General features: G+C 53.0%; 9 protein-coding genes across 9 annotated transcripts; 4 read left to right on the top strand and 5 right to left on the bottom strand.

The window, feature by feature from the left end:
• Positions 1–328: 328 nt before the first annotated feature.
• On the bottom strand, positions 329–2,014 carry J4E92_010916 (uncharacterized protein; the record flags this gene model as incomplete). Its single annotated transcript, XM_051502250.1, has 1 exon — positions 329–2,014. One exon carries the CDS (start codon positions 2,012–2,014, stop codon positions 329–331), a length of 1,686 nt encoding a protein of 561 aa, XP_051347524.1.
• A 2,557-nt stretch (positions 2,015–4,571) lies between these two features.
• J4E92_010915 (uncharacterized protein) lies at positions 4,572–6,113 on the bottom strand (the record flags this gene model as incomplete). The annotated part of the gene is made up of 2 exons (XM_051502249.1): positions 4,572–5,994; positions 6,049–6,113. The coding sequence occupies 2 exons, from the start codon at positions 6,111–6,113 to the stop codon at positions 4,572–4,574; spliced, it is 1,488 nt and encodes a 495-aa protein (XP_051347523.1).
• A 1,484-nt stretch (positions 6,114–7,597) lies between these two features.
• Positions 7,598–8,557, top strand: J4E92_010914 (uncharacterized protein; the record flags this gene model as incomplete). Its single annotated transcript, XM_051502248.1, has 1 exon — positions 7,598–8,557. The coding sequence occupies one exon, from the start codon at positions 7,598–7,600 to the stop codon at positions 8,555–8,557; it is 960 nt and encodes a 319-aa protein (XP_051347522.1).
• Positions 8,558–9,029: 472 nt separating this feature from the next.
• On the top strand, positions 9,030–12,568 carry J4E92_010913 (uncharacterized protein; the record flags this gene model as incomplete). Its single annotated transcript, XM_051502247.1, has 2 exons — positions 9,030–10,497; positions 10,560–12,568. The coding sequence occupies 2 exons, from the start codon at positions 9,030–9,032 to the stop codon at positions 12,566–12,568; spliced, it is 3,477 nt and encodes a 1,158-aa protein (XP_051347521.1).
• A 110-nt stretch (positions 12,569–12,678) lies between these two features.
• J4E92_010912 (uncharacterized protein) lies at positions 12,679–13,701 on the bottom strand (the record flags this gene model as incomplete). Its single annotated transcript, XM_051502246.1, has 3 exons — positions 12,679–13,184; positions 13,238–13,583; positions 13,633–13,701. The coding sequence occupies 3 exons, from the start codon at positions 13,699–13,701 to the stop codon at positions 12,679–12,681; spliced, it is 921 nt and encodes a 306-aa protein (XP_051347520.1).
• A 504-nt stretch (positions 13,702–14,205) lies between these two features.
• J4E92_010911 (uncharacterized protein) lies at positions 14,206–15,709 on the top strand (the record flags this gene model as incomplete). The annotated part of the gene is made up of 2 exons (XM_051502245.1): positions 14,206–14,569; positions 14,760–15,709. The coding sequence occupies 2 exons, from the start codon at positions 14,206–14,208 to the stop codon at positions 15,707–15,709; spliced, it is 1,314 nt and encodes a 437-aa protein (XP_051347519.1).
• A 389-nt stretch (positions 15,710–16,098) lies between these two features.
• On the bottom strand, positions 16,099–17,184 carry J4E92_010910 (uncharacterized protein; the record flags this gene model as incomplete). Its single annotated transcript, XM_051502244.1, has 1 exon — positions 16,099–17,184. The coding sequence occupies one exon, from the start codon at positions 17,182–17,184 to the stop codon at positions 16,099–16,101; it is 1,086 nt and encodes a 361-aa protein (XP_051347518.1).
• A 912-nt stretch (positions 17,185–18,096) lies between these two features.
• J4E92_010909 (uncharacterized protein) lies at positions 18,097–19,717 on the top strand (the record flags this gene model as incomplete). Its single annotated transcript, XM_051502243.1, has 3 exons — positions 18,097–18,983; positions 19,047–19,444; positions 19,674–19,717. 3 exons carry the CDS (start codon positions 18,097–18,099, stop codon positions 19,715–19,717), a joined length of 1,329 nt encoding a protein of 442 aa, XP_051347517.1.
• A 636-nt stretch (positions 19,718–20,353) lies between these two features.
• Positions 20,354–22,297, bottom strand: J4E92_010908 (uncharacterized protein; the record flags this gene model as incomplete). The annotated part of the gene is made up of 1 exon (XM_051502242.1): positions 20,354–22,297. One exon carries the CDS (start codon positions 22,295–22,297, stop codon positions 20,354–20,356), a length of 1,944 nt encoding a protein of 647 aa, XP_051347516.1.
• Between the last annotated feature and the right edge of the window lie 1,462 nt (positions 22,298–23,759).

The following is a 23,759-nucleotide window of genomic DNA, read 5'->3' as shown; positions in this document are numbered from 1 at the left end:
AGCAATCGCTGCTGCTGCCTATCCCATCGACGAAGCAAACTGCAGCTCTTTTCGCCAAACAACACCAGTGCCTTAACCAGCTTTCTTCGCAAGCTCCGCACGCCCACCTTCACCACCCGACACCGCCGCCTGTCACTACGCTCGGATAATAACGTTGGATGCGAGGTGTCGGCTGGACGAAGGTGGTATGTAGGTATAACCAGGAACGCCAATATGACTGGACTACAACTTCAAGAGTGGCATGATGTGAAGGTGGGTGTGAAGTCCTTTTGTCATTGGAGAACAAGGTAAGAGGGATTCCCCTAAATTACGAATACATACCGCCCCATCAAAAAGGCTCCGTCTGCCAGAAATCCAAGTTCGTAGGCGCAACCTGACCCAAAAACGTCTCATCAAACCCAAACCCATAAGAACCAATCAAATCATACATGTTATACTCATTCCCCGCCGTCACATCCACACCCTCATCATTGCGCGCCGTAGCCGCTTTGACAGGATCAAACACAGTCGTGGTAGCAGGCGAAGCAGCCGGAAAGCCGCCCTGGGTCACAGACCCCGACGGCGTACCCGCAACATCCAGCCGTTTCAACAAATCATTGATGCCCTGAACAATATGTGTCGTGATATGTTTCTCGTTCAGATTCTCCGCCACCTTCGCGAGAAAAGAGGATGAGCGCCGCGACAAGGATAGGACTTGGTTGATGTTGAAATTGAGACCTAGGCCGACGGGTTCGGTTGCCCACTCTGGCGATTGCACTTGTGCCATGCCGCCCCAGGTCTTTGCCATTTTCAACAGAAAAGTAGCGCAGAAAGCGACCATGGTGTGCGTGAAGATGGGTACTGCTGTCATGGCCTTGCGCAGATCAGGCTCCTCGAAGATTAGGGTGAGGGTGCTGGTTGCGGCGGTGATGGCTATGTTGGCTGCTTCGCGGCGGTCGTAGGAGAGTGATTCCGATGTGGCTGCGCTGGGCGGTGGGAGAGCACGCAGCGCCAGGGAATTCAGTTGAAATCTGGCGAAGTGGTAGTATAGTACCACGCCTTTCGATGGGTAGGATCCGATGGATGGACTGTCGGCAGATCGGGCCTGCCATGCGAGCCGCCATTGTTCGATGGCGAAGTTGAAGAGGCGGAGTTGTTGGAAGTCGGGTTCCGTGAGTGGTTGCTCTGGATCGCTGCCGTAGGCAATGTATGCTTCTGTCAGGATCTTGAACAAAGTGACTTGCGCCCCCAGTCTGATATCTCCTGGGGTCGTTTTGGGACTGTCGAGGAAATTCTCAATGTTCTTGATGGCAATGTCTTCGTGGACGATAGATGGTCGTCCATATGCGATGCTGAACTGCTTGTCGCAGACATACAACGCGTACCATAGACGCACGTTGTCCCGCTGGTCCTCATGCCCTCGCATCAGTTTCTGGTACGACATATGCAGATTCATCTCCACGGCGTTCCTCACAGCCAGGCCGGCCAACTTCCAGCTCAAATTCGAGAGATAGAAAGCGGCAAGAGCCAGCGCGCGAATATCATCCAGATTCTGAGGCCGAGCGAGAAAGGCACTGTAGACTAATGAAACGAAGATGTTGTAGCATTTCTGCAGTGCTTCGTCTCGACCAGGCGTGTGTAGTGCTGAGATGGTAAGCACAGCAGCAGTGAGAAGAGTGGACTGGCGACGGACTGCATCCAGAGAGTCATACGGGAAAAGTACACCAGCCCAGAGATAAAGCCGAATGTCCTGCATATACCGTCTGAACAGGTCCTCAGCTTCAGGCAAAGACACAATGCCTTGAGCTATGAAGTCCTCTTCCACAGAATTGGAGTTGGGCTTCCATCGCACGCTACTCCGAAGGTTCCGGATCCTGGTCAGGTCGTATAAACTCTTCATAGGCGCTGTCACCAAGCCAGACTCCTCTCCGGACTCGCGCTCAACAGAGGTATCTCTCGTCATATCCATGGGCGGCGGAACAACGAACGTCGCATGCCCGCTCTCGGACATGACGTTTGTCGGGCTGATGGTCATGGTGCGTCCTGCTGAATGCGGCGGCGTATCTTGACTAACTGGACTATCCAAACCGGGCAGTTTGTTGTGCTGCAGCAGACGCTGCACCGCAGAACGCAGCTGCGACAACTCGGCTGTCGCATTTGATTTCCAACTGAAGTACTTAGCGATGGTGAAGAGAGCACGTGTGAAATTGACCTACGCCGCATCTTCATCCAAAAGCCGTTGATTCAAATTATAAGGAACGCATTCCGTTCCGCTGCGCAAACACTTTGCGCATTTCGCTTCATTGTCGACGGGCTCACATTTGATCTTGTGTCTTTTACACTCCGCACCTACAACAACACATTGTAAGAAAAAAAGAGAAGCAATGATGAAGTGGGGCGCGCGTCCATGAACTTACAAGCTCTAATCCTCGGCGTTCGTGGTGCAGGTCGGCGCCCATCCTCATGCTCCGCATCCTCACTCGGACGCTTCAGTGGAGACATATCCAAGGGGCCATGGCCATCGGAGCTGCAAGAGATGGAAGTAGTCGGAGATCTTTGCGATTTCACTTGCAGGCTTGGAACACCGTGCTTTCGTTGCTTCCGTGCTCGTGACGTGCTGAGATTATTGCGAGGCTAGCCAGCCATCCTGAGCGGGATCTGGCGCTTTGCCGCATGCGGTGGCGGGGTGGGGTTGTCAGCTCGAGTCGAGCCGTGTGTGAACTGCGTGTTCCCCACCGGCTTGCGTTCTTGCTATTAACCTCCCTTTCTACCTGGTATAAGAGCCGATGGATAAATCCGGAAAATCTCAGGGGTACGGTGGCTAGTAGTTGTGGCAAGGCGCACGCTTGTAGAAAGCGACGTAGACCTCGGGGTGCCTTGAAGACGATTTCACAGTTTGACTCAGCTTCACCTAGCTCATCCACGTATATCGTACGAACACTCTTTTTGCCATTGCCTACCTACAATGATCTCAATGGTGAGGTTCGAAGAAGCTGGCATTTATGATATCACCAGCCTCGTCAACAGAATCCTAACCCATGTCACCACCACCAGAATCATCTTCGTCATCGTCGAAGAAGCCAACCATATGAGCCATACTATCAAGGTAATGCTGTGGCCCGTGCATTTGTAGCTGGAGGCGTACAGTCCTGTGAATCACAGAACCATTGTGGCTGAGTTGATCACGTTGGGGGTTAGGAATGGCTTCGTCGGCTCCAGTTCTTACCGTTTGCCCAAACATGTCGTCAGAAATATGTGGACCGGCAGTGGAAGGAGCCTGCACACCTTCCCTCGCTCCAACCGGGACAATGCTACGGTTCACGGCCGTGATCATTATATTCTCGGCGATGCTGTTGGCCAAATCTATATCTTCGCGCGTGATGTAACCTGCGGCCAGCCCTTCCGCAAGATCGCGAGCATCCAGGTAGCAGTCGATCGTAACTTCGTTAGCAAGCTCCGATGTACGTCTCTGCACAGTCTCGATCGCACTTTCAAGCAGATTGCCCACGAGTGGACCGATTGTAACGACCTGATGCGGAGTGAGCATTGAGATGAATGCCTGGTTTCGTGCGGCGGTAATGAAATTTATGTCATCAGCTGAAAGAGGTCCTAGGTGAACGGTACCGTGTGCATGCGGGTCATGACCTGGGAATGTAGTATACGTAGGAAGGTTGACAGGCTCTTGGGGTACACGTACGTCGCCGTAGCAAAGTGTACGATCGATAGGGCAAGTGTTTAGATGAGGGTTACCGGACTTCCACCACGATTCGATGCAAGTCCGGTGGAAGAAGTGTTTGTCGCCACAGACCTTCGTAACGACTGCTTCCATGTCAGCCCGACAATCTGTATCGGATGTATGTTCATCTACTGGATCGTAGACAGGAGGCGCGTCCTCTAATGACTCCTGGCAGATAGCACACTTCTCATTAGAGGGTGATTGCCGAGGCTCGAGAGCGGTGGACAGCGTGAGGGTGTGTGGGTCGATCGTCATTGTTGTGCGTTGAGACTGTGTGACGGGCTGCGCTGACCAAGAGAAGAAACATGATTCTGTTCACATGCATCCGGGAAGGTCGTATTGTGAACGAAGTATAACGAGTCGCGATCCGCCACATAGTATTCACCTACCGCGTCCTGTTATTTTACATTGTCTAGTTGGTCTTTAGTGGAGGTCATCTTATTCGATCATGAAGCAATTCGAGTTGGGCGAATATTGAGTTGATATAATGTGACGCACAGTAAATATGATTGCTTCAATAGGTCAACTGATTGCTGTATGTATGTAAAAGGCGTTGAGAAAAGAAAGTATATACTCCTTCTCCGATGCAACACAATGCAAAAGGAGATGATATGATTCAGTACGAGATTGAGAACTGTGCTGCTTGCTCAGGTTCTGTGGGTGAAAGAAAAGGGAGCTATTTGCTTCAAAGTTTTCTGAGAAATAATGTGTTGAAAGAAAATGGTGTAAACCTGGCGCAGCTGACCATGAGCGCGACAGCCTTTGGAAGCTATCACGCTAGCGTGCTTAGTCATCGGCGCGTCTCTCCCGAGGTCGTTCGGCACCTGGGCAGGCGGCATCCGGCACCAGCCCTCCTTCATCGAACGCAATCTGGGTGCAACTCATGAACATGCTCCTCTCTACCCAGCTCTGGTATCGTCACGATCTCCTCTAGTTCGCTATCGCCGTGTTTGGCTGGCAATTCGTGAAAGGTCGCACCTATCAGCTCCGGGGCCGGATCTAGCGCGTCGTGAGCTCCCTTCTCTTCTACTGGCACTGTGCTTTGCTTCCGCATTCGCCTAGGTTTCCATACAAAATACCATGTGCACAGAATGCAGAGCACGATCGCTGCTACGCATCCGACGACGATCCCAGCTATCGCACCACCCGAGATGCCCTGCCCATGGGCTTCCCCGGAATCACGGTCAGCAGCTGGAATAGTCACAATATCAGCTTCCAGATCGTCCCATTTCGCCGCGCTGACGTTAAATATGCCAGCCTCGAAGTCAACGCCGATGTAAGCTTCTTGTAGGAACGCTCTGCCAATGGCATATTGGCTCTCATTATCAGCTCTTCGAATCGGAAAATAGTTCGTCGCATTCGCAAAAATTGGATACCCTGCCTGCAGATCGAAAGCCGCATATGGGAGTTGGATCAAAGTAGTGTTGCCACCCGTGACGGCGTTGGTACCAATAGTGAACGTCAATGTGGGATTGAGTCCCCGGAGACGATCCCTCGCCGAATCCGTGAGGACATATCTTCCCGACCTCTCATGATACTCCAGACCGAATACGGACTCAAAACGATCGCAAACAGACTTCGGAAGCCATATCTCTGGGATGGACGAATCGATCGGAGCAAGGATTCGCTCATTGTCAACCAGCGAAAGTGTTCCGTTCAAAGAGTCGGTAACTATGATATCCTGGAGACCGACTGTAAGAGCTCTGGACATGTCGGTGTTGATGTCAATTGTCAAGGGCTCTGATGCACGTGCAAGATCATAGCCTCCAAGAACGAGGCTGGCGGCTATCTTCGTCTTGCGATACGGGGCGCCAGCCTGATATCCGTACGTCAGACTGGGTATATGACCATCGTTTTTGAGAGCTGAGAAAAACGATGGCGAGTTGATTGTTTCTGAAAAGTTCAGTGGCAACGGCGATAGCCCCATCTGACCGATCCAGAAACCAGGCGAGGCATATGCAGTAACCGCTAGATGTGCCATTATGAAGTTATCCAGCTTGATATCATCAAAACCATGGAGGCCATTTCCAGTGATTCCATGGATTCTTCCCATTCCAAGTTCATAAAGACCGATGGCTTCCCAGGTCGACGACATGTTCGTTTGAAACCCAGGGCTTGGACTTTGTTGGAACGGAGCCACACCGCGAGAGCTGCCGCACGAAGCCGAACCGCCTTGCAGCTTAACACACTCATCGGCGACAGGAAGCAAAATGTTCTGCGCCTGAGTTGCTGGCAGCACATTGAATGTTTGCGGTGGCGTTCCCGCCTGGACAAGGAAACTACCACTGTCAGCACCAGCCTCAACGTACTTTCACAATCTACCGGAGGCGTACGTCGACCAGCTTCCATCGTTACCAGACCAGCTCCCTGATGCAGCGAGTGACAGTGCTTCCACCATGTTTTCGGTTTCCTGACAGAGAAGGATGATGCTGTTCTACAAATGGTGGGAACTAAAGATAAGGAAAGAAATACGGGTCTCTAGATGCGTCGATGCGTCTATACTTGACCATGAACCAGGCTTTGTGGCTGGTCTCGCCCTTCTCCACAGCCGGATAACTGACAAGATGGTTGGTGGGCTGTGTAAAACCTCACACCATGCGTCCTGCAGGGCAATCAAGTGTATCGTATTTCTCCGGATTTGGTCAATGGAGTGCACTGTGGCCAACCAAAATCGTCGTGCCCAGACTACTGTTGGGGGCCAGTCGCGAGGCTGAAAATGTTGGATGGTTGCCCACCGGTGAGCTTACACAACAGAAGATAGCGCATCCAGCCTGCTCCCTTCGATCACCTATCCTTCACCTTTCCAAAACGTTTTTCGTACTTCGATACCTACATCCGCAATTCCCACGACCTTGCATTGTTCAACATGTGGTGGCCCATTCCCAACACTCAGTTACTGTGCCGGATGAGAGTGGTTGTGCTTGCTACTTTGCTCTTTTCAGGTACCTCTCTGGCTAGAAATACATGATATAGACTTATGAGATACAGATCCTGGCGCCGCCGTAAACTTTGCTCGTTCTTTGACGCCAACTTCGGAATGTGCCTCGTTCGTTACTAGTCTCACTTACGTGTCGACTTTCACCTCATTCGAACCCGAAATCACTTTTTCTACAGAAGTAGAGACTGTAACCTCTTCTCTCATCGTCCACCTTACCCCATTTCTCAACGGCACAACTTTGACCAGGACTGAGACAGTTGGAATTTTGACTGATGAGGCAGTGCAAGTTACATCTGACGAGGGAGTGAGACTTGCATCTGATTCAGCCCTCGAGAAGAGGGTGGTGAACGCCGCTGCAACGACTCTCACGTAGGTTCTCCATTGTTCGACTGGCAGCATGCTTATCTTTCGCAGGACATATCGTCATCTGAATGGCTCCATTACTATGATGGCAACCCGAACAGAGCCACAGACTGGCTGCCCCACTACTACTCAAACGACGATACTAACGGGTGTCACGACAATCGTGGTGCCGGCAGGAGAGCCCTCGGGTGCTGGTCCTACAATCACGTCGACAGTCATAACTGCTAGAACGCTGTTCGATTACGATTATCTTACTCCAGACATCTTTGGCCCTATAGTTTCAGGATCCAGGTAAGCAGCAAGCCCGTCTTGATAACACTGCCAGCTGACCAGATCCAAGTACGTCTACAGTAATACTGGTACCTCCGCCCACGATCATCCAGACCACATCTTCGTACAATCTTCAGGCTGGTCAGACTGACCAACCAGGAATTTCACCTGAACAAACGACCATTCCTGCATTGCCGCAAAGTACACTTCCAGGTCGCCCGACAGCAACAGGTCCTGTGTCGCCGCCGGGTGCATTGTCTACATTACCCGTTCACTCTCCGGCTTCTACGACAAGTCCTCGTCCAAACGAAATGCAGACCACGATTTTACCTGGTATCGGCCCCGTAGTAGTAGATCCATCACGCTCGGCTATTATGGTTGGCGGTGCTACAAGCATGATCACTGCTGGACAGCAAACCACCATCAACGACGTTGCCATCTCATTCGATACTTCCGCTTCTTTCGTTGTTATAGGCGGTACTACGACTTTCACGCTCCCTCCACAGGGTTTAGCAACTCGATCAGATCCTGCGGTAGTTGGTGGGACGACGGTTGACATTGGTCTAGTCGCCACACAACTTGGCCCAGGCGAAATGACTACCGTCAACGGCATTGCGATTTCCCGAGACACTTCGGCTTCTTTTCTTGTCATTGGTGGCACACAAACCATTCCGCTACTGGAAGCTATTCAGACACCGAGTCTATCTACAGTGGTCATAGATGGAACGACCGTCAATGTCAGCGAGCTTGTCTCGGGACTGGAGCCAGGCGAGGTGACCATCATCGGTACCATGACCATCTCACGCGACTCTTCCGCTTTGGTTGCTGGTACCACAACGATTGCGATCAATGCAGCAGCAAGCAGCGTGGTCCTTGGGGGCACAACGATTGCTCCGGGTGCCCTTCCTTCTGGGTTCTCCTTCATTCCGGCGACTGATGGCGGAGGCTTGCTACTGCCAAATGGTCAAACCTTGATGCCTGGTGCCATGACGACGATCGGTGGTATCGAGGTTTCACTTACTCCCGGAGAAACACCCGTGGTTGTAGTCGAGGGATCGATGTCCATCACCGCATCTGTTACCGCGGATGGCAACGACGGCAACTCTATCAACAGCGGTAGCGGCGGTTTCGGACAGCCGACGAGCACTACCACAGGTGTACTGGCGGATTTCACTGGTGGTGCGATTGCGAGCGTTCATGGTGTTTGGGACGCGCTGTGCACGTTGGTTATGACGAGCTTGTTTTTCGGTATCGTGCAACGTCTGTTTTGATGTTGGACATTAATGTTTTGGTATGCACTCAAACTGGAAATCTGGAACTCGCATGCTTCCCCTAATTAATACACACTCATGGTATGAGTACCGCAACTGTGGTTCATACGTGCCTATGGAGGCTGGTGATGACGATGACGTAATTACGGGGTCCAACTTCCCGTGTTCAGCTCGCAAGGTCTGCCTAATCAGGCCTCCCTCAGCCTCTCGCAAACGCATGCGCATCCTTCGCACGCGCAAAGCTTACCACTAATAGGGGTTTAGCATCATTAAGGACTGCTATACACGAATGCACTCATGCGATGCCTCCACCAGGGCGTAAGCCGCTCTTCGACGATGAAGTACTCACTGATGCCGTACCTACCAGGGACGGCCAGAACTGTGCACACTGCTTTCTCAGCTCGATACCATGGCCACGCAATCTCATTTAGAAGATGAACATCTTGTTCCGCCGACCGATGCGCAGCATGCAATGATTCAACAAGCACAAGCTGCTGCCTCTGCCGTCCAGACTGAAACCGCAGGATCAATGAGACACGACGCTCCCTTACAAACCACTGACCTCGTCACTCCCGATGCGACAGACGAGGAAGTCCCACCTCCTCCATATGGCGACATCTATGGCGAGATTCAGAACGAAAAAGATGGCCTAGGCACCAGCGCAAGCGTCACCGAAGACGGCCGTGTCAACATCCGCATCAACCAGCTCAACCGTCGTCTGTCCCAAGTCTTTACCCCGGCCCTGCGTGAGCACGTTCAGAGTGTTCAAGACAGCAGCCCGCCTCCCCCTGCATACATCCCACCTTCATTAGGAGGTAAAGAAGGAGTTCCACCCCCAGCCCTGAATGTGGTTATCCAGGTCGTCGGCTCGCGCGGAGACGTGCAACCTTTTGTTGCTCTCGGGAAAGTCTTGAAAGAGACCTATGGCCATCGTGTACGTCTGGCAACTCATCCTACATTCAAGAAGTTTGTAGAAGAGAACGGTCTTGAGTTCTTCAGCATTGGTGGCGACCCTTCTCAGCTGATGGCTTTCATGGTCAAGAATCCTGGATTGATGCCAGGTTTCCGCAGTCTGGCCAGCGGGGATGTCGGTCGCCGAAGAAGAGATGTCGCGGAATACATTCAAGGCTGCTGGAGATCGTGCTACGAAACAGGTGACGGCATTACCGACGATGACAGTTCAGATCGCTCCGCAAACGACGCCGGTTCTTTCCCCTTTGTCGCCGATTGTATCATTGCCAACCCACCAAGCTTTGCGCATATTCATTGCGCTGAGAAGCTGGGAATACCCCTTCATATCATGTTCACCATGCCGTACTCTCCCACTCAGGCTTTCCCTCATCCTTTGGCGAACATCCAGTCTTCGAACGCCGATACGCAACTTACCAACTATATCAGTTACGCCATGATTGAAGCCCTCTCATGGCAAGGCTTGGGCGACATTATCAACCGGTTTCGCGCCAAGTGCCTCGGCTTAGAGCCCGTGAGTATGATCTGGGCCCCAGGGATGCTTCAGCGCCTCAAAGTTCCTCACACATACTGCTGGTCTTCAGCTCTCATTCCGAAGCCAAAAGATTGGGGTTCTCATATATCCATTTCTGGCTTTTACTTCTTGAATCTGGCCTCTAACTACACGCCTACGCCTGAGCTGCAAAAGTTCCTTGACGATGGACCACCGCCGGTGTACATTGGATTTGGAAGTATCGTTTTGGACGATCCGAACGCCATGACGGAACTCATCTTCGAGGCCACGAAAAGGATTGCAGGCGGAAGACGTGTACTGCTTTCCAAGGGCTGGGGCGGTATGGGCGCGGACGAACTTCGGGTCCCTGAGAATGTCTTTATGTTAGGGAATGTGCCGCATGACTGGCTTTTCAAGCACATCGAATGTGTTGTTCACCACGGTGGCGCGGGGACTACGGCGGCAGGCATCGCAGCAGGTGAGTTATGTGCCTACTGAGCAATAAATCAACCAAAAGCTGACCTTTTGACTTTACTCCAGGCCGGCCTACGTTAGTCGTCCCGTTTTTCGGTGATCAACCCTTCTGGGGCGCAATGATCGCTCGAGCTGGTGCCGGTCCCGATCCAATTCCCTACCGGCAACTCACATCGGACAAATTAGCAGATGCTATCAACTTTTGCTTAAAGCCCGAAAGTCTCGAACGTGCCAAAGATCTTGCAAGCAAGATCGCTACGGAGCGCGGCAGCGATATGGGCGCTCAATCATTCCACCAGTATCTCGACCCCGACCGACTTCGTTGCAACCTTGCACCATCTCGAGTAGCTGTATGGCGCATTAAACGCACTCAAATCAGACTTAGCGCTTTTGCCGCCTGCACATTGGCCAATGCCGGTCTTTTGGATTTCCATGACCTCAAGCTCTTTAGGGCACAGGAGTATGAGACCGATGAAGGCCCTCTGGAGCCTATATCTGGATTCGGTATGGGGATACTTAGGACGTTGGGCAGCATGAGTATGGGCATAGCTGAAATGCCTTCAGAGACGGCGAAGGCAGTTCAAGCTCCTTTCGGACCTAGCAGACAGCAGTCTGACACTTCAGTACGGAACGCCGCAAAGAGAAGCGAGTCGTCGCTATTAGGAGAGAGCTCCGCTTCATCAAGCTCACAACAACACCCCCATCCCAGTGCAATGGAGCGGAAACCGCTTGCCCGCTCTCAGACCACCCCCAACCTCCCCACTCCAGCATCTCGGACTCCCAGCGTAGCATCCAGCTCTAGCAAAGACAACGACATGCTACGCCCCACTGGCCTACGAACAAGCAGAGGCTTCGGACGCATCGTAAAAGCCGGCGTCCAATCACCCATGGAACTCTCCGTGGGCATAACAAAAGGCTTCCACAACGCGCCCAAGCTCTGGAACGACACCACCGTACGTCCCCAAGAGAAAGTCTCTGACCTAAAATCCGGCATGGTAGCTATAGGCCGCGAATTCGGTTTCGGCTGGTACGACGGCGTCACCGGCCTCTTCACACAGCCTTGGAAGGGTGCTCAGAAAGAAGGCGCCAGTGGATTCTTCAAGGGCGTAGGAAAGGGGATTGGGGGGTTTATAGCTAAGCCCGGGGCGGCGCTATTTGGGATACCGAGTTATATGATGAAGGGGGTGCACAAGGAGGTTCAGAAGAGGTTTGGGAGTAGTGTGCAGACGTATATTGTTACGAGTAGAACGGCGCAGGGGTATCAGGAGTGGGTGCAGAGTGGGGCGGAGGAGAAGGAGGATGTTGTTGAGAGGTGGGGGTTGATTCAGAAGTATTTGAAGAAGAAAGATGGACTCGATGAGATGATGAGGGATGTTTTGGATGCACAGCGGAAGGGGAAGGCGGTTGACGAGTCTACAGCAGGTTCAGTCCGGTCTGTGGATGCTTCTATCCAGGATCTCGAAAGTGCCACAGTTACCTCGCAGTACGATTCGCATACTACGGATACCGAACCCGAAGTACCGCTCGGAGCGGCGGAGACCAACGGGTCTATCCATCAGTCAGTACAAGATGAACCACACGCAGGCGCTGAAGCAGAATCCAGTGAGGAACTACTCCAGGCGATGGCGTCCAGTGAAGTCGAAGCGCAGCAACAATCGAGAGAAGCCCTGGAATACGAGGAACAGCTGAAACAAGCCATGGCGCAAAGTCTGAAAGAACAGCGTCAGATGAACGAAGACAATGGATGGGAAGAGCTCGATAGGGAGCGAGTAGGAACATCGGAGCAAATGGCAGCTACAACGAGTGATGCATCGCCAGGCGCCCATCGACCCCCTTCGTATGACCTGGGTCATCTTGCAGGTACAACGCAAGGTGAGTTCCAGGCGCAGCACCGAGGAGAGAAGACGATGGAGGAAAAGACGGAAGAAGAGATTGTGATGGCGTACGTCAAGAAGCAGAGTCTGTTGGAGGCGCATCATCAGAGTAAGGGAAAAGGGTGGGCTTCAGCTAGTGAGGGTGAAGACGAAGAAGAGTTGCAGAAGGCGCTGAGGTTGAGTATGCAGAGACATGAGTGAAACCTGAAAGAACGTAAACAGGCTTATTTCCATATCGCATCTCTCATAAGATATATACATATTGTTGATACATGGTTCTTCTCTTAGATCCCGTTCGTAGCGTTCATATATCACGCTTTCGAAGTCTCAGCCGCCATCATCCTACTCGGCGCCTTAACAACAGGCGCCTCGTCTCCGGGGCTACCACGGAACGTCCACGTCCCATCCGCGACCTGATCATCCGTAGCACTATCCAGCCTCTTAAGCTCTCTCCGCATATATCCCACAATCTGTGCCAGCTTCTCAAAGTCAACATCTTCCTTTGCGCCGAGCAGATTACGCCAGATAGCCGCCGCAAGCATAGCGTCGCCCTTCATCAGCCCCTCGTCATACGACAGCAGCACCGCCCGCCACTGCGAGAACATATCTTTGAGATGCTTCTGACGTAGCGAATTGGCGTTGAACTTGTGCCATATGACCAGTCTGTCCTCGGCGGCGTAGAAGGCTTGGTTGGTGAGGTGCTGGATCCAGACTGGTGCGTGCGACTGGGGGAACATGCGGAAGCGGACTTGTAGCATGTACATGTGGATGAAGGTGATTTGGGCCCAATTCGAAAAGGTTGGCTTGAGTCCGAGGGCTGTGCAGAATGCGTTAGCGAAAGGCCTGGGTATTCTCATTGTGAGTACTTACTGTCATACCACCACCCTTCGGCCTCGCCTAGGTGCACGCCGTTCTCGTCGACGGGTATCTCGCCCCGCTTTAGCAGCGCCTGGGGTATCTTGTATTCACCGGGCTTTGTGCATTCCTTGATGAGGTCTCGTGTTGCGCCGTATGCGACGTACGTCTCGGTCATGAGTGGTGCCTTTTCGCGCAGCTTCTGGGCGAGGCCAGTCACGCCGGATGCGACAGCGGGATGCGGCTTCTTGATCGCTTCGGGCCTGACATCTGCTGACAGCGATTGCGAGGCATGGTAGGCGGTGGGCGAGGTGGTGGAGATTGTTCGACGTGCTTGGCGCAGAGACGCTCGATTCGTTCGCTACGAGAGTCAATTATCCGCTTTGGGGAAGAGGGTCGTGGCTGTGTACCTGGAGCAGCGAGGTACAGGACCTCAATAGGGCCTTGGAGCAGGCTGTGCAGGTGTAGCTGGACGACATGGCTGGCCGTGTTGGTTGGGACGGGCGTGGGCTGCTAGAGGGTCAAAAAGTCCAGAAGTCGCGAGTCGCGCCCTCCATCGATGACGGCACGACCCCGGCGCCGCCAACACCACCAATGAGCATCACCACAAAGCGCCTCGTCATCGCGCAACACACCTGCAACACCACGGCAGGCCTGATAGACGGAGATTTGACGGCGATCTCGCGAGTATTGCTTGTCGAAGCATCGAGGCTGAGCCACCGGTGCTGATACGCGGGTCTTTAGGCCCATAGGGCGTCCAGGACAATCAAACCCGGGTTTGAATACCAAGATGGAACTTCGGCTCTAACTCGTGACACCCTAGGGCTTGGTATGGCAGGTCCCGAGGAACAGGGGCGGCACCGAAGCGACATCGCCGTCGATACTTGACCCCGTGGGCAGCCTTATACAATGCCATTGTTTTCCATAACCGCAATTATTCTCCTATCCTTATCATACAGTCGTCCATCGTCCTTCAGCTGATCATGGTATTAACAATTGCTGCGACCGGCAGCCGAGCTAATCGCAGAGACAATCCCGTCTACATCGAAGTGCTCAATCCGCCACCGACCTACACAAGCGGGGACTGCGTGCAAGGCCAGCTAATCGTGGTGCCCACATCACAACCTAAACGCATAAGCATAAGTCTAAAAGGCTTCTCTGCCGTTGAAGATGCCCATGGAAGAAGCGTGCACCTTGAGTTCTATGGACTTTCGCAATTCCTCTACATACACGAAATTGCAGCCGATGACTTCCACCTCCGTGCCAACAACGTGAGGGATCCCGCCAGAGTCGAGCTGCCTTTCTCCTTTACATTCGGAAACCATGCTACGATACCGCCTCCCGCTGGTAAGAAATATCGCTGTACAAACTGCATGTGAGACATGTACTGACTTCGTACACCTACGTTTAGGTAGAGTATGGCTTCACCCAGGAGACCAATGGAACCACCCCCGATTCCAGCATTCTCCTGGATTCCCTTTACCTCCAACACTTAACGGTCCCACGCCCACAAGTCCACGGGTCGTATATCACCTAGAAGCCTACATGGAGTCCGATCTACCCGGCACACCACCAGTGCGAGTCCGACAAGAAATCACGTACATGCCACCAGCACCCCCCTACGACCGCTCCCTCCAGCAACCCGACCTAAACTTCGGCACCAAACTACCCAAACACTGCAGCGCAGCGAAGCTAATTCGGACACGCAAACTCCTCCCCAACTACGGCGAAAACTCCAGCAAACTCGGCCGCTTCAAAGACAAACTCGCCGACAAAGAACTCCTCTTCGGCATCGAGTCCTTTGCAGAAATCCCCTACGCCCAATTCAACGTCCTCGCCACTCCACCCAGCATCCTAGTCATAGGCTCCCCCCTCCCAGCCGTCGTAACAGTGCAACATACCAAACGCTCAGAATCACTGCCGTCCCCACCTGATCTCTTCATCCGGCGCCTAAAAGTGCAGTTAAACGCGAAGATCAACGTCTTCCTCCCCAACGAAGCCTTCTTCAAACACCCCAGCAGAGTAACCAACCACACCGACCGCCGCACCATCGTCCTCTGCGACCACAAATACGAAACAGGCGACGGCGAGCCCCTCTACGACGGCCTCAATCTGCTCGATGTAGCGAACATCGAACTCGCAAAGGATGGTAACATAGCACCCAGCTTCACCAGCTACGGCCTGAACCTAGAATACGAACTCCAGATAGAGATCACGGGGAGATGTGCGGATAGAGAGTGGTCCGGTATCGCGTGTACCCAGCCTGTACAGGTGGTTACAGATTGGCAGGCTGCGCCATCGATTGAAAGTGCGAATTTGTTGGAGGCTGGGCCGGGGCCGCTGGCGTATCACGAGTTGGATGCTGCGCCGAGGTTGTATGAGATGGCTGTTCATACGGAGGAACCGCCGCCTTATCATGATGAGCCGCCGCCGTATAATAGGATGCTGGGTAGAACTGATGTGGGGGGTCCCGTGGGGGCTGTTTAAGCGGCTGGAAGTATCTGTTCTGTGTAATCTGGTTTTTGATGGACTTGGAGCGGGTTAAGGCATGTGAGGAGGAACTTCTGTGGATGGAGTTGTGTAAGAAGATGGAATGTTACGCCCAGATCTGTTTGAAGGATGGGAAAGAAATATATCAAGGAGAAATTGGTGACTTCGCTAGGGTTATTGCGTTGTAAGATGAGGGCTTCGGTCTGACTTATAGGCCAATTGTACCGTCTTTTGTCCTGGATGCGGTAGAGAACGATTGCAGGACATGAGTATAGCGGACATCCCTTCGAAGCCGTGCTTGATTAGGCCGTGGTCACATTAAACATCTGTACTAGACGCTTTGCGCAAACCGTGCCACATGCCCACCGACACTCCGCCTCACCATCCTACTTCTCACCCCTAGCCTTATTCCTCTCTCTCCTGCGTTCCCGCTCCGCCTTCCTCGCCTGATTAAAACTAGGCGTAAGCCCTTCCTCATCAATCTTCGCCTGCACCAAACTTTTCTCATCCACCTCGTCCAACAGAAAGCGACCCATATTGCCTTGCCTCCACTTCTGAATCATCCACAGCGACGTCGCTTCTGTATCTATGACCCCGCCCTTGCCCAGTCTACCAGTCTTCTTCGCAATCTCAGTAAGAAGCTCGATGATGTCGTTAGTAGGCGACGCGTATTCGGAGTATAGCGACGGCGATTGGAGGTTGAGGTGGTAGAGGAGGTAATCCGCGAGCATAACAGGCGCAATGATGGTATCCTTGACGGAGCCGCAGAGCGCTAGTTTCATCATGGCTTCTGCGTCGGGGACGTATGGGATGAAAACACCGGGTGTGTCAAGCAGATATACACCTCCTCCAACGCCTTGCAGCTTCTTCTTCGCCGCTGCCTCCGCTGCTTCCATGTCGTCTTCACTCGGTATGATTTTCACGCCGCTGCTGCTCACTTTGCGCGTTACACCCGGTTGTGCGCCCGTGGCTGCGACTTTGCCTCGACCGATTCCTTGTGCGCGAAGGGCGTTGAGGAGCGTGGATTTACCCACATTGGGCATGCCGACTACCATGACGCGGTGGCCGACTAGCTTCCACCTCTTCTGCGCATGTTCACGCAGGATATCCAGGAGCTTGATCACGCTCTTCCTTCCACTAATCTCGCCCTCGGCTTCTTTCCCGTTCCGCACAAACATAGTCGTAGTAGGGTGATGCCATTTCGCAATGACATCCTCATTCCGGTTATCGCGCGATCCGCCACCCAGATCCCTCTTCGTGTACACAATGACCCGTTCTTTTCCTTCCAGCGCATCTTCGAACAAAGGGTTGCGCGAGGTGAGTGGGACACGGTAGTCGCGGCATTCGATTACTAGGTCGATGGAAGAGAGGAGCGATTTCATCTTCGCCAGGCCGGCTTTGTGGTGGCCCAGGAAGTAGGACCGGGGCAGCGATGGGATTTGCGGGAAGGCATGGCGGGGGATGAATGACATCGGTTACATTGGTGTTGTGGTGGAGGGGAAGATATGGTGGTGGCTGCAGATGGAATTATTTTGAGCACGAGTCAGATGATGTCTATGTCTTGGCGAACATGACTGGTGCGAATGTCGGCGTCTGGTCTCGCCATTGCCATTGCCATTGCTCGCCCACCTTCGCATCGCACCTCTAAATCCATCTATCTGCATCTGTCCTATCACCACATGGATTTCAACTGCGTCGCACCTGCTACCGGTATTTCTTGTACCTCCAGATCGGCTCATTCATATCTCAGAGCGAAGGATAGCAGGCCCGTAAGATGAAGATCCTAAAGCGCTACCCTCCCGAAGCACTGGAAAGTGCGCTCACCTAGAATGCTTGCCGTCTGTAGGGTCAATTCGTTTCAGATCCACTTCCTCCTAAATCCTTCGAGCATACGATCGACTCTGTAACCATGTGGCGTATGACATCAGTTAGGAATATGCTGTCAGCATCGCTTCTCCGTCGACGGGTATTCCGCGGAATACCCGCGGTTTGCTTGGCACTCACTTGCAGACATACCTCATGCGACCAACCATCTTCCTCCCCAGTCTAAAGAATATGTTTCTTGATTTCTTGCCACTGTTCTCTCATTGCGATTGTCTACCAAGATCTAGAAAATCACCATGCCAGTTTCGGGCGAGCGAGAGCGTTCCAATCGCAAAGGACAATACTCCTGTAACTTCTGCCGGTCGCGCAAGATTCGCTGTGATCGACCACTTCCATGCACAAGTTGCAGGTCGCGAGGAAAGACGTGTCAATTCGATCCTACGCCAGCGGCACGCGAAGTTCAAGGCCCTCAGACACCAGTCTCGGTCGGGGCTTCGCTCACACAGCAACGGCCACATGAGAGCATCCAGACACCTTTATCTTCAACCGGAAAACCTGGCATGCAGGCTGAGATAGATGCGCTTCAGTCTCGTGTGAAGGAGCTCGAAGAACGTATCATACGAGAGACTACGTTTCCTCCGCAGGCGGGCAATGACGACAGCGAAAGCGTTCGAACGGACTTTGTTTCTGAAACCGCTCGAGACGAAATCGAGATGAACCAGCCCTCCGATATTCAAGAAACGAAAGACATGGTAGAACATCTCGAAGGCGTCTCCATGAGTCAGAGCTCTTTCGAACTGTCTACCACAAACCATGTTACCTTCAAGATCGGTCAGATCCGCACAATACCACCAAAACTGACTTACACAACGCAACTCGGTAGACTAACACCATGTATATGGCTCCCACTAAGGGAAGAAGCCACCATACTCCTCGACATCTACATCACCGAACTCAACTACATTCAACACGTAACGCATACCCCCTCGTTACCAGCCCTCCTCGACGAAATTTACCGTCCAATCGAAAGTAGTGAGCCTGTTCATCCTGGTAAAGTCGTTTTACTGCTAAGTATCATCGCTCATACAACGCATGTATGGAGTATGCCGGACGGACTGAACAGAGAACGTCCCCTATTCTTGTCCTCGACCCAAGCCCGCTCTCAGACATCCACTTGGATCAAGGCCACATATACTGTAATCGAGACATTGCAAGAGGGGCATACGCTGGCTCTGGAGGCTATACAAGGCATCATAATCTTGTCATACGTCTTGTGCAACATAGAAGGTGTATCGTTACGATACCGCTCCTTGATATCAACTGGCTTGTTGCTATGTCGGGAAATGGGTCTTCACCGGATCGACCATGTATCCAATGTTGATGCGTCCCAGACGCTCAAAGCAGAGATTGGCCGTCGTGTGTGGTGGTACCTGATCGCAACGGATTGGTACGTCTCTTCTCGAGAATCCGATACATGAAAGCAACAAAGTAGACTGACCGCTCCACCCAGGCTCCTCGCAGCACGTTACGGCGGACCCAGCGGCGGCATCTACCAAACCAACCCTCTCCACTTCCACGTAAACAAACCCCTAAACATCAACGACATCGACCTCCTCCCCACAGGCCCCCAGCCCTCCCTCCCCCTCTCCCACCAAACAGACATGTCCTACTTCCTACAGCGCATCCGACTCGCAGAAATCTCCCGCACCCTCGTCGACCAACTCACCTCCGACCCTTTCCAACGCTCCACCCACCTCATGACCATGGATCGCCAACTCGTACAACTAATGCACGAAACACCCACTTTCTTCCTGCCAGACTACTATGACAGCACCTTTTCCTCTGAGAAACCAAACCACGCCTTCATCCAAGCCTACTTCCTCAACACGCTCATCCACACTCAGCGCTGTAAATCGCATCTTACTACGCTGACACGTCCGTCTGCGTCGATGGGTACCTCAACAATGCCTTCATCGCGTACTGCGTGTCTGTACTCCGCCCGGCAGCTTATATACCTCGAAACGAAATTACTGCAGTCGCGGCACCCGTTTGCGAGACGGCCGCAACGGCCTCCAGCTGGTCTGTATAGTGTTTTCATCGCTACTATCGCGTTACTCATGGATGCTTGTGTTAATAGGTCGGGTGAAGTACATGCTGAGCTGCAAGAAGATAGCGATTTAGCGACAGGGTTGCGTATGATTGCTGATGCGAGGGATGATTCGCTTGCGGCGGCGAAGTTGTATGAGTCTCTCATGCAGATTGTGGCAAGGTATCGGGATGCTGAGGATACGGGAGAGAAGTATGGAAGTAGTGTGGTTGGCCAGAGTGCGGTGGATTCTCTGCAAGATATGCCCCTGGATGGATTCGGGGAGCAACAGTATCCTTCTCATGTGAATGATGCGATACAGCTTGAGTTGGTGGATTGGGATGATTTGTTCTCGAGTGTATCTTCCTCGCCGTTCTTTTAGTTTGGATTGAAATGTACTGGAAGAAGTCTGGTGGGAATATCACTAATGTGTTATATATGCATCTAAGAAATGATATGAAGGCAACAGCAAAGAACCAGAGCAATATTTCCCATGTACTACACCGTAAGCTACCAGTAGTTGAAACGCAAAATAAAGGTGGACGCACATCAGGTGGCGTTGAACATGGACAGGGAACAGATATCGCCCGAGAAAGAAACAAGAGCAGTTTGGTGGCCTTGGGCCCAACAATCATACTTCAACTAACGAAACAACACTAAACAATACAAACAGAATCATGCTTCAACGTCATCTCCAGCCCCGTGCAGTCCTTCTCCTTTCCTCTGATAACTCAGAGATCGCGCAGCTGCTGGCGCTTTGAGTAGAAGGTGGTGTAGGGCGTGGGCGCAGATCTTCCGACGACAGTGACCGTGTCGCAGGGTGGCTCGGGGGAGACGGTGACCGTATCGCAAGGTGGCTCGGGGTCGACGAAGACGGTTGTGGTTGTGATGGAAACAGGTGCGGGGGTGGTGGTGCAGGGTGGCTCAGGGTCGACGTAGACGGTTTTGATGGAGTAGGGTTCGGTCGTGCAAGGTGGCTCGGGGGCGGCGATTATGGTTGTGGTGACGGCTGCAGGAGGAAACTGATGAGTGACGGTGACCATGGCAGGAGCCGAGATGGTGGTGATAGTAACCACGGGTTGAGAGCCAATGACCGTGACGACGGACGGAGGAGCGACGGTGACGATAGCCGGAGGATAAACCGTGGAGGTGCTGAAGATCACAGAGACAGTAGAGTAAGGGAGTACGACAGTCTTCGTCTCTGGAGTGGCGTCGATGTACTGCACTTGCTGCTTCGGAGTGCACTTCTTCATGTCTTCCTTGGGTTTTTGGATTCGGACTTCTGACCCCTTCGATCCACGCTCCTCCCATTCAGCATCTGCGCACATCTCTGTGCCAGGATACCACGGGTGGGTGAATCTGACGGCCCTGTGGAATGAGCGGCGTTCTAGATCGGCTTCCTTCTGGCCGAGCGTAATGGTCTGCATTGGCTGAATTGGGTTGCCGCCGATGACCGTTGTAATCGCATGCCCAGCGGTTACTGTAACGACTGACACGCTGGTGATCGCTGCACCCTGGGTTACCGTGACATCTGGAGTATGTGTGACGGTGACGGTTTCGTTGGGATCAGGTGCCGGGCCCTCGCATGAGACGGGGTTGTTCGGTCCAGAGCGGCACTCGAACTTCCACAGATTGTCATGAGCCTTGGTGTAGCATTCGTAGCAAATGACCGCCTGAGACCAAGGGTGCTTCATCCATACACCAATCCGAGGGCCCTTCCACTTGCTCCTGCGGCGTGGCTCCAGAGCGTGGGCCTCGGGCTGAGGGTCGGAGCGACGCTCGCGCGGGTAGTGGCTGTCTTCGACATTGGCGGTCACGGTATGGGGCCGAGAGCTAGGAAGCACGGTTCCGTAATGCATCGGGGTGATAGTCTCTATGGAGGTCGGCATGATAGTCACCATGGAGGTGGGGACGGTCCTCTTCGTAGAATACAAAGTCTTGGTGGAAGTCGTCAAGATAGTAGAGACGTAGTTGGTAAAGGAGCTGCCGGCGTGCATCCATGTCGTGAGATAGCCAACAACCCCAACCTCGGTGACCACGGTGGAAGTTGTGATCGGCTGCTGATAGACGGTAATGGTATTGTTCGGCTTCTGATAGACGGTAACGGTATCCTTCGCTTGCTCAATTACCGTGATGGTGGTTGTGGCCGGTCGTTCAATTACCGTAATGGTGGTTGAGGCCGGTTGTTCAACTACCGTAATGTAGGAAGTTGAGATCGGCTGCGGAGCCACGGTAACGATGGGGGGTGGTGCCACTACAACGGTAGTCGTCGTAACGTTCTCTGACTTCACGGCTCGACATCCAAACATCATGGAGAGAAACTGTTCGTCTGGTGACAAGCACTGATCGATGGCCCCGGGGAGTTCTTCGACAATTGATGGGTAGCCTGAGCAGCCGTGATGCTTGTATGTGGCGACCCAGCACTCTTGCTGCCCGAGGTTGATCTGGTTGAGCCAGTCCTGGTGCTTGTTCGTGGAAGGCCTCATGCTGTTGGCGCCGCTGACAATGTCGTGACACTTGTTGGGCTTGAGGTCCTCGTTGCCGCCGATAGTTGGTCCATTGCAGTCGTCGCTGGTGAAGAGGTACGTGCGTATTTCGCTCTTGATCTTGGCCTGGGCGAGGGGAGATAGGAGTGCGAGGACTGCACTCGCGACGACGAGGGTGGAGCGAGGCATGGTCGAGGAGCTCTGCTTTGCGTTAATGAAAGTTCATACTGTGTCGGAAAGAAGAGGAAAGAGGAAGGCGAGGAGACATACCGGCAGTAGTGTTCAACCGCAGCTCAGTTCGACGATGACGGCTCAGATCGGTAAGAAGGATCGACTATGTGCGTCAGCACTTGTTGATGAAGAGCAAGGCGAGGCGACCCACTCAACCAAAAGGCAGGATAGGAGTTCGACTGAGGCTGTAGTACAAAGGTATGATGTGACCCTGTGATGTGTCAGTACACATGCCCGGAGCAGCATCGGATGGGAGAGGAAGGCGAAGGGGTTCGAGTGCTGGCATGGTGCGAACCAAGGGTTAGGACGAGAAGCGATATAGAGACGTACCAACTGAGTAGAAAAGCGGTGCAAAAGAAGCAACTGTCCAACGGTACTGTTGCTGTTGGGTGGTTGGGTGAAGAAGAAACGGAGAGACGGGAGAGGAAGCGGGATTATAAGGGTCCCAGAGACGCGCTAAAGCTAGATCTCGGGCTTCGTCACCGACGTGCAGTTGAAGAAGGTAGCTTCCGTGAGATTTGGAAGGAAGATCGGCCATCTCGTGTGGTTGCTGCGCTTTGTGTGGAGGAATGACAGAATTGAGGCGTGCATGTCCGGTTGAGCTGGGCAGGAAGTTAGCAGGCAAGGTAGTCGCGCCTAATACTGCAGCCAGTCATATCAGCTCGCTGGACTGATGAGGAAAGAACAGTTGACTGATCTAGCAACGATAAGCTCATAGATGTCATCACACTCGTTGAGCTTCTCAGGTATATCCGTCTCCGGTTCCCCAGATGTGTGCAAGCGAAAGGCTTGATCATCTCATTAAGCGGAGAAGGCGTAGATGGCTGAGTACCATTTCATGTTGCAGTGGCTTGACAGTCAGATTTAACTGAGGAAGGTGCCCAGGTAAGATGAGATCGCGGCGGAGGAAGGCAGGAAGTGGTGAGGGTGACCGTTCGGAAAGTGCGGTTTCAACAGCGATCATAAGGAAGGAGCGAACCAGGTATGCTCGACAGGAACCCTATATAGAGTAAGTTTAGTGAACTCAGATAAGGAAAAGTATAGCGCAAAAGCGTACCTGGAGCCTGGTGCGCAGGCCATATTGGCATCCATCGATACAAGTGAAGCCACACGCAAAGAATGAAGATGAAGCATTCCTCACAAAGCCGATAACAATACTTCCCATTCTTTGTCTAACCACCAACCATACCAACCCAACCCACACCCGCGTATCCAACGCCCAAACGCCTCACCCTTCCCTCAAACCCTCTCTCACCACTCCCCCCACTCATCATCCTTCTTCGCCCCTCCACCTCCACCTCCACCTCCACCCATCCCCCCACCAGCACCCCCCTTCTTCATAGCACTCGTCCCAATCCCACTCGGTTTCTTCCCTGCCATCCCCCCCCCCCCCCCCCCCCCCCCCCCCCCCCCCCCCCCC

Source organism: Alternaria infectoria, assembly GCF_024043175.1.
Source record: "Alternaria infectoria strain BMP 0036 chromosome Unknown scaffold_47, whole genome shotgun sequence".
In the NCBI taxonomy this organism is placed as follows: domain Eukaryota; kingdom Fungi; phylum Ascomycota; class Dothideomycetes; order Pleosporales; family Pleosporaceae; genus Alternaria; species Alternaria infectoria.
This window is presented reverse-complemented; position numbering and strand designations above follow the sequence as displayed.